The sequence below is a fragment of the Colobus angolensis genome, unplaced genomic scaffold (assembly GCF_000951035.1).
Source record: "Colobus angolensis palliatus isolate OR3802 unplaced genomic scaffold, Cang.pa_1.0 Scaffold86, whole genome shotgun sequence".
Classification (NCBI taxonomy): Eukaryota; Metazoa; Chordata; class Mammalia; order Primates; family Cercopithecidae; genus Colobus; species Colobus angolensis.
Genome location: NW_012122487.1, coordinates 7,256,579 through 7,266,432, shown reverse-complemented (window position 1 = coordinate 7,266,432; position 9,854 = coordinate 7,256,579). Strand labels below are relative to the sequence as shown.

General features: G+C 37.0%; 1 protein-coding gene across 1 annotated transcript in view; it reads left to right on the top strand.

Moving 5' to 3' along the window:
• CCDC171 (coiled-coil domain containing 171) overlaps window positions 1-9,854 on the top strand; it is a 404,099-nt gene that overhangs the window by 127,441 nt on the left and 266,804 nt on the right. Inside the window, exon 11 of the mRNA XM_011930380.1 lies at window positions 1,190-1,292. Within this exon, the coding sequence (XP_011785770.1) occupies window positions 1,190-1,292 (103 nt within the window). The remainder of the gene's footprint in view (window positions 1-1,189; window positions 1,293-9,854) is intronic.

Here is a 9,854-nt window from a genome sequence, read left to right as displayed (position 1 = left end):
GATCTCCTGACCTCGTGATCCACCCGTCTCGGCCTCCCAAAGTGCTGGGATTACAGGCTTGAGCCACCGCGCCCGGCCCTATTTTTTTCTTTTTTTTAGTGTTGTTTGCTGACTTCTTTTCTATCTATTAAATTGCTGGAGTTCCGTAAGACTTGTCCTAGGCTCTTTTCATTTCCCATCAAACACTTTAAGGCAAGTTTCAGACAGTATCTATAGATGATTCCCAAACCTATACCTGACCCTACTTCTAACATTTACGCCAATTATATTCAGCCACCTCCCATACTTTTCTACTTTATTTGTCATTTGTTCATTCAAATATATTTATTTGGGACCTGTTACTTGACAGGCATTGTGCTGGTGCAGAGTGTCTTAGATATCTCTAGTGGAATATGGTTAAAACAAAATGAATGATTGATACCTCCTGCCAAAAAGAAGCAAGCAAGTAAACAAACAAAAATAGCCAAAACAAGACCCCCTCTACCATCATTATTCTGATTCAACTACTGAAATCCACCCAGTTCATCTAACTTAAAACCTTGGAATCAGTGTCAGCTCTTCTTTTTCTCAGTACTTCTCTTATCCTCATCCAATCCAATCCAGTTCAGTCCGGTCCAATCAGTGTGGTCTAACCCAATGCAATTTTACTAAAGTCTGGCCATTCTACCTTCTAAGTCTCTGTCCACTGCTTCCATTCCCTACCCCTTCTCTCCTTTCACTGTCAATACCCTAGACCAAGCTACTATCACTTGATTACTGCAGTAACTTCAAATTGGTCTTAACTGTCTTCGCTTTTGACTGCCATCTGGCAACTTGCCTTATGACTGTAGTCATGATTTTTTAAGTGTTCCATAATTCCTCTGTCTCAGTTTTCTTATCTCAAACATTGGGATAATAATAGCCTTTCCATGATAGGGTTATTGTGAGGATAAAATGAATCACTGTATATAAAACACTTAGAATAGTGCCAGCACTAACTCCTCAGTAAATTGTTAATAAGACCTTGTACAGTGTTACATTAAGCCAAGTAAAAGGTAGGATTAAGAGAGAAAGATGGTTTATTAATAATATATTTGAATGGAATCATTATCTTGTTTATACTTAATTGTGTTACATATGTTCACACTAAAAATCTGCCCCTCTTATAATACGTGACCTTATTATGTGTAATTTTTTTCTTAATTAAAAGGCTAAGAAGCACCAGGCCTTCCTAGTAGAGACATGTGAAAATAATGTGAAAGAATTGGAATCGATCTTGGACAGCTTTACTGTGTCGGGCCAGTGGACATCAGGTTAGTTGAAGGTATAAAATGACAGATGCATCTGTCAATGTTCCAAAGTCACTACATTTTGGGAATTCTGCAGATGCCTCTTATAGTCCCTCATCTCAACATGTTTTGATTTGATGACATGATAAGAGCAGTTCTCACAGCAGTCAGTTGGCCTAGCTGGCTGAGAAAGGGTGACGGAATGTGGACCTGCTGTTGTCCTCCCAGAACTTGATTTACAAGTGTTGGGGTCTGTGTGATTGGACAGACAAGGGCTCACTTGCTGTGTTCTGAATCCAACTGAGAAAAAAGTCCTTACAGTATACCTGCAAGGGGAACAGATGTTTCGATCAAACTGAGCCAAATTCTGAGGCAACCTTCAGCAACTTAAAGGTCATGCATTTAAAAGGTTATGTAGGACACAGGCTGTAGCATAGCGCATGTTCTATACTTTCCAAACCGGTTTTCTAAGCTGGTTTTCATTTCCTACTGCCATATACATGTACTGTCCAGATAAGAATGCTTAGGTGAAATATTTTAGTTGTAGTTATTAGCCCATTTCATATGATAAAGAGCTATAAAATTATATATTAATTAGGTAGACATATTTTGAGAACTAGCAAAAGCAATGGTTGGCTAATGAATTCTGTTCACTGTTTCCACTTTCTTAGTGTTTTGTGTTTATGTTATTATGTGTGCTATAGTAGCTTTGACATAAATACTTTTCTACCTCAGTTTTCTTTTGCCCTACTGTCAGCCTTGAATTATTTGGTGGTCTTCTAACACAATTCTGTTCTTCAAACGGCACATAAAATTAAATTTCTCACTCTTAAAAATTGAGCTGCAGGACTGTTTTTTAAAAAAACATGTTTTAAAAGGAATCTAACAGCAATTTGGCAAATAAGTTCTTTAGATAACTCTTCAGTTCAGGAAGTTTTTGTCCTTGAAAACTTGGAAGGACCTCATCAAGGCTCGTATTTTACCTTCTGGATCTGTAGGTTTCTCAGTTGGTAAGCTATTAGAAATGTAGTGTGCTTTGCTATTGTCTATGTTTTAAGTCTCTATGTTTTTAGCTTTTATGAAATTAATGTGTAACTATCTTTGTTTTTATGTAAACTTTTCCCAAAAGCATTACTGTATCATAATTTGTTATCATGGACAAATCAAAGGATATAAAAGTGTCATAAAAGTAGGTATAGGTATCCAGTTTCAATTATATTTATTACAGCTTTGGAGGAGAAAATTTTCCTTTGCACTGGTACTTTTTTATTATTGAGATGTATCAATGGTGTTTAATGGTGTTAGGATCTTTAAAAATTGTTAAATATTGTCACAGTATATCATATGCCTCAATATTATTTTAAATATTTCTTCAGAGTTGAATTAGAAAAGCTAAGAATAATGTGGTCATGTCTCATTTGAGTTTTAAAGTAAAATAGTTGGTAACAAAGCAACTCATAAGTTATTACTAAGTGTACAGAGTTTTCTATTTAAATTTTTATTTTTATTCTTTTATTAACCATCCTTTTTTAATCTTCCTAATTTTCTGTATAGATGCATACTTTGTGTATTACAGGGAATGTGTTCCTGGGAAAGACCATGCACGTGAATTAGTGATTTTTGGATTGTTACAGAGTGATAACATGTTTCCACTTTGTGCTGGTTTTTCTCTCTTTTGCACCCTTCTTCCCTCACTGATCCATTCTCCTCTGTTCTCCGTTTTGCTGTGTGCCTTGGGAGGCTGACTTCTGTGGATCTGTGCTCCTTTGCCTTCTGGCTTCTGGTTGGGTTTGGACAGTAGGTGCACCCACAGGAGATTAAGGGAATGAGAGAAGAAAGCAGTCAAGATATTTATTTCCTCTGCTTCCTCTGCTCCACTGCATTTTTGGCAGTGGTTTCATTTTTCAGCAGCCACAGTGCCTGTTGGGTGGGTCCTCTCTCATGGCTGTGGCTCTTGTTGGACTATGGTGACATTCTCTCCACTTGACCTTTTAGCTAAGACATAATATTCGTTTTCTACTCTTGCTTGCTCTTGATGCCTCATCATACCTTTTGGGATCTGTTAACCTGTACACATTTCTGTAGTCTCTTCATTAAACTATCTTGCTGATGACCCCTTCTGAGTATTTAGTTTACATCCAGATTGATTTACATAACTGCTTGGGACCTGGTTTCATTCTTCCTATTGGCTTGTATAAAACAGCTCTGTGCCTTTATACTGGAACTCTGTTTCCACTCAGATTGGGTTTTTGTTACATAAGGAAGAAAGTGAGTCACTAATTTTTTGGCTTCTCAGTATGTTTAAATGTTATGTTTATACTATAGTGTAGTTCATTAAGTTGTGGGAGCATTATGTCAAAAAATGCACATACCTTAATTTGCTTTATTGCCAGAAAATGCTAAGGATCATCTGAGCCTTCTGTGAGTCATAACCTTTTTGCTAGTGGAGAGTCTTGCCTTGACGTTGATGGCTGCTGACTGATCAGGGTGGTGGTGGCTGAAGGTTGGGTTAGCCATGGCAATTTCTTTTTTGTTACCTAAAAAATGGATACATAATGATTTTACATACTTATATACACATTTATGAGGCATGTGATATTTTGATACATGCATAAAATATGTGCAATCATCAAATCAGGGTATTTAAGATACTGGTCACCTTGAATATTTAGCATTTCTTTCTATTGGGAACATTTCAAATCTTTTGGCTATTTTGAAATATAAAATATATTGTTGTTAACTGTAGTCACCCTACTGTGCTATTGAACTCTAGAACTTATATCTTCTATCTAGCTATATGTTTATACCCATTAATCTACCTCTCTTCAATAACACCCTCCACACTACCACTAGTAACCACCATTCTACTCTACCCCTGTGAGATCTGCTTTTTTAGCTCTCACATGTGAGTGAGAACATAGGATATTTGTCTTTCAGTGCCTGGCTTATTTAACTTAACATAATGACCTCCAGTTTTATTTACGTTGCTACAAATGACAGGATTTCATTCTTTTTATGGCTGGATAGTGTTCCATTATGTGTCTGTATGTGGGTGTATATGTATATATATACACACAGACATCACATACTCTTTATTTTTTTAGAGACAGTGTGTTGCTGTGTTGCTCAGGATAGCCTAGAACTCCTGGGCTCAAACAATCCTCCTGCCTCAGCCTCCTAAATAGCTAGGACTTTAGGTATGGTAGCATCTGGCTTATACCATATTTTCTTTATCCGTTTATCCATTACTGGACACTTAGGTTGATTCTGTATCTTGGTTATTGTGAATAGTACTCTAATACATATGACAGTGCAGGTATCCCTTTGATATACTGATTTTCTTTCCTTTGGATAAGTATCAGTGGTGGGATTGCTGGATCATATGGTAGCTTTGTTTTCAGATTTTTTTTTTAAGGTGATAGACTCTTGGGATGTTGCCCAGGCTAGTCTTGAACTCTTGGTTTCAAGCAGTCCTCCCACTTCATCCTCTTGAGTAGCTGGGATTACATACAGGTGCATGCCACTGTGCCTGGCTTATTTTTAGTTTTTTGAGAAATCGCCATACTGTTTTTCATAATAGGTGTACTAATTTACATTCCCACCAACAGTATATAAGAGTTCTCTTTTATCCACATCCTCCCCATCATTTGTTATTTTTTTTTTTGTCTTTTTGCTACTAGCCATTCTAACTGCGGTGAGATGATATCTCATTGTCCCTTTGATTTGCATTTCCCTGATTTGTGATGTTGAGCATTTAAAAATATACTTGTTTGCCATTTGTATGTCTTTCTTTGAGAAATGTCTACTTATGTCCTTTGCCTACTTTTTATTGGGATCATTTGGGTTTTTTTTTTTTTTTTTGCTGTTGAATTGTTTGAGTTCCTTGTGTATTCTGGATATTAGTCCCTAGTTTGATGAATAGTTTGTAAATATTTTCTCCCATTCTACAGGTTGTCTCTTCACTCTGTTGATTGTTTCCTTTGCTGGGCAGAAGCTGTATAGTTTAATGCATAGTCCCACTGACTATGCATTAGACTTGAAAGTAAACATAATACTTGTTTAATAAGTAGATAACCAAGTGTGGTGATGGACATGTTAATTAACTTGGTTGTGGTAGTCATTTCATAGTGTATATGGATATCAAATAATCAAGTTTTGCACCTTGAATGTATATAATCTTTTTTGGCAGTTACACTTCCGTAAAGCTGGATGGAAACAACAACAAAAAACCTAAGTTAGAGTGTGTCATTTCTTTGCTCTAAACCTTGTAGGGTCCTGTGCTTTACTTAGAAGCCAAGGTGGTATCAATGGCTTGCTTGTTTTTCATTGCTTCTTTGGCCTTACCTCCCACTACTCTCCCCTGCTTCCCTGTGTTTGAGCCTCTCTAGCCTCTTGCCATTTCTTGAATACGCCAAGCGTGCTCTTGCCTTAGATGCCTTTGTACTGACTATTCCTTCTACCCAGAAAGCTTTTTACCTAGTGTATCTACATAGCTCTCTTTCTTGTCTTCCTTAGGCCTGTGCTCAGATCTCACCTTCTCCATGAAGCTTGCTTATTGCCCATTCCTATGTTATTTGGGCTCACTATGTCTCTTCTTTGCATGCTCCACTTTTTTTCCCCGTAGCACCTATTGCAGTCGAACATTTCTCTCACAGTATATGGAACATTTATTATTATATTTCAGTTCCATGAGGATGAGAATCTTTGTCTCCTTTAATCATTAGTGTATTTTAAGCAGCTAGAATAGTACTTGGCACAAAACAGTCACTCAAAAAAATTTGTTGAATATGAATAAAAATATAAATGAATTAATATCAGGTTGAAGGTCTATTTTACGTTTTGAGTTTTGAAGTTATAAAGGTGATCATGGAATCTCTTTCTAAATTATAGCAGCTCTTTGGGTAGCATCCATAAGGAGTCACCAGGAAGATTGACCTCGAGTGGAACAGATGTATAATCTTTCATGGATCATAGAAATGTCATCTTGATTGCCTCTATCATTAGGGACATTTATTTCCTATTTCTGCTTTCTACTATCAACTAAAATTGAAGCACTACAGTTGCTCCTATCTCATGTCTTTTCAGGTGGAAATTCTTATAGTAGGATGTGTGTGGGGGAAATCCTTTCCTACTTTGAACCCATATAGTCTTTTCTTTCCTCTCCTCTCCTCTCCTCTCCTTTCGTCTTTGTCTTTCTGTCTCTTCTCTTCTTTTTTCTTTTCTTTTTTCTTGGCAGGATCTCACTCTGTTGGTTGGGCATGCAGTGGTGCAGTCATGGTTCACTGCAGTCTCAACCTTCTGGGCTTAAGTGATCCTCCCACCTCAGCTCCCAAGTAGCTGGGACTACACCACATACTATCATGCTTGGCTAAATTTTGTATTTTTTGTAGAGATGGGGTTTCAGCATGTTGCCCAGGCTGGTCTCAAACTCCTGAGTTTAAGCAATCCTCCCACCCCAGCCTCCCAAAATACTGTGATTATAGGTGTAAGCCACTGTGCCCAGCCCCATGTAGTATTTTTGCTGTGAATATTTCTTCTAATAGTTTCACCTATGCCTGAGGGTGTCAGCAAACGTGAAGAATGTGACTTTTTCTTCTTAGGATTCGTGAAAGAAAGTCTTCCTTGTGGCTCAGTCTTGAATTTTTTTTAGGGTGGTTGACTTTCACATTCACTGAGACTCCAACCTTCTTTAGCTTTCCTTGAGGAAATCATTTGTAATACTGTAGAGGTGTTCTTTTCCTTTTTACCTGGAGAGGCTGAAGGATCCCAGGAAATAAAAGCAGTAGCATTTGATTCCTTTGGGCATGTATATGTCACCCGGGAATTGGGCAGTCTCAGGGAGTGCTCTTAGGAAAATCAAGACAACAAATTGGATTTTTCCTGTCACCTCTCCTCCTTTACTTCTTTCATAAAGGAATATTGCCTACACCTAGTATCCTCCTGAGAATTTTTAATTCTTCTTATGAACCTTTTAGCTGTTATCTTTTTTAACTAGAGTCTCATGGGTGGTTGAGAAGCTGAGGATGGCTATAGGAGCAGCACACAGTTTCCTCTGTTGTCATTTGCAGATTTCTTCTCTCTTGCTTCCCTTATCTCCTAATTCACTGAGGTTTACAAACCAAACTTGCCCCACTTCATTATACTCATAGTTTCAGTTTATGACATCTAAGGGAGTAGCTTTACTGAGTACTCTAACATTTTGTAATGAGATGATTAATAGATGCCAGTGTATATTTTTTGACTTTTCTTAATGCAAAGAATGCTTGTAAATGTCAGAATATTTTGTTTCAGGCATAGCTACTTTGGTTACAATTTGATAACAATAGAAACTCATTTCTATTTTGCTTCATCTATTCAGATATGTTAAAGATAGTTGATAGTTGGAATAAAGTGAGACTATGCCATTTAACTTTGTGCTAATTGCTACTCATTTCCAGCCATCTTTTGTAGTCTTCTTGTTCTCTTCTCTTTGGATTTTCTGCCTTCTTATTATTTATCTACTATCTCCCTTCCTTACTTTACAGTTGTATCTCAACTTCATAGGCTTTCCTAGAAATGGGGTGTTATCATTCATCCCAAAGTTTAAAAACATGCTATTATTCTCTCTCTCTTTACTACTTTCTCTGGATACGTGAATTTTAAATGACTGAACTGAAACAGTTCATTGTGTTCATCTTGTTTTTATAGTTATCCTTATTTCTCTTTAAGTTTTAAATTTTTGTAGAGAGTATAGTATTGTATAAAGAAAACATTCAGATAATTAAAAAATACTGATTATTAATATTACTATTATTTTGAGATGGAGCCTTGCTCTGTCACCCAGGCTGAAGTGCAGTGGCATGATCTTGGCTCACTGCAACCCCCACCTCCTGGGTTTAAGCAATTCTCCAGCCTCAACCTCCCAAGTAGCTGGGATTACAGGCATCCAGCACTACACCTGGCTAATATTTGTGATTTTAGTAGAGATGGGGTTTCACCATGTTGGCCAGGCTGGTCTTGAACTCCTGACCCCAGGTGATCTCCCTGTCTTGGCCTCCCAAAGTGTTGGGATTACAGGCATGAGCCACTGCACCCCCAAAATACTGATTATTAAGCATTGCTTCGTGCCTACATTGTTATTTATGATTTGTAAAACAATCAAGTTTAAAGTGTCAGCAGCCTGGTAGCCTCCTATAAAACAGCTCCACACTTTCATACTAATGAATGCACAGGAATGTTGAAAACACACAGTAATACTGGAAATCAAATAAATATTCACCCTCCCTTGGGGAGAGTACATATAATACATAGTCAGTGGAAGTGGAATGAAAGTACAATCAACTTCCCTTTGACTTATCCTGTGACAGTGGACAGACATTTTGTTCTCCTGCCACGGTATCCTCCCACTTTTGAAAATGGAGGGTCTGTACCAACTATAAAATTGGGAAGGTATCTTTCTGCTGTGTAGGTGCTGCTTTCTGAGGCAGTAAGAGTATTTTACCTTTCTTTCAACTCCTGTACCATCTCCTTGTGACTTGTAACTCTCAGAATACAGCCAGCCAGGAATTACCCAGGGATTGGAGGTAAAGTTCTGAGAAGTCTCCTTTGTATTGTCTCTAGGAATCAAGACAAAAAAAATTGGTAGCAGTTCATACTAGAGATAAAATTTTCCCTATAGTCTATCTAACTGTATGTGCCAGAAGTCCAGGGAGTAGATTGGGAGATGATACCACCTAAATTCAGGGATTGCTACTTGCCGAAAAATATAATAGGAACTGTGTACATTCATGTAGCTTCAGATATTGATCTTAGAGGGGGTTTTATCACCATGTAATTGATTCAGAGTGGAGCTTTGGAGAGTTTATACATACAGTCTTTTTTCAAACTTTCTAAATATGGTTAGGTTTTACTCTTTTTTTCATTTAAAAATTAAGGAAAACTAAATAGAATTTTTGAAAAACTAAGCACCACAAAACAAGGAGAAAGGAACAGTACCTGCTACATTTAGAACAGAGTAGTGAAATGATTCACCGTGGAAATCGGAATACAATTTGGAAGCTATTTGGCATCCACAGTAGGCTACAAAAAGAAATGACCTTTTTCAAATGGGATAAATAAAGAAAGAATAGGCTGAAATAGAAAAAGATTAATTCTCCTCCTACTCCGAAAAAACCCAAATAAGATTAACAGGTAGAAGAATGACAGAAGGAAGGAGTCTAAGGAAACTAAAAATAGGATAGTAAATTTAAAAATTGTGAGTAGCTATGACAGAATTGACATTAGAAAATCTGCAATCTACAATTAACATTTTAGATTGGTGATTTGGAGGACAAAATGTAGAAAAAGGAACACAGAGATAAAATGCAGAGGAAAAAAACAAAGAGTTAAAACAGATAAGGAAAGAAAAACAAAGGGAAAAGATAATAATATGGAGTACCAACGAAAAGATTGTACGTCTTTCTAAGGCGAAAACTAGAGTAAATGAAACAAATGTAATCATTGAAGACATAATTCAAAAACACTTGTTTTAGATAAAAAAGATTGTAGCATGCCAGATGAGATCACTGCTTTACAGGGAAGCATCATCAAATAACACCTGCATTTAAA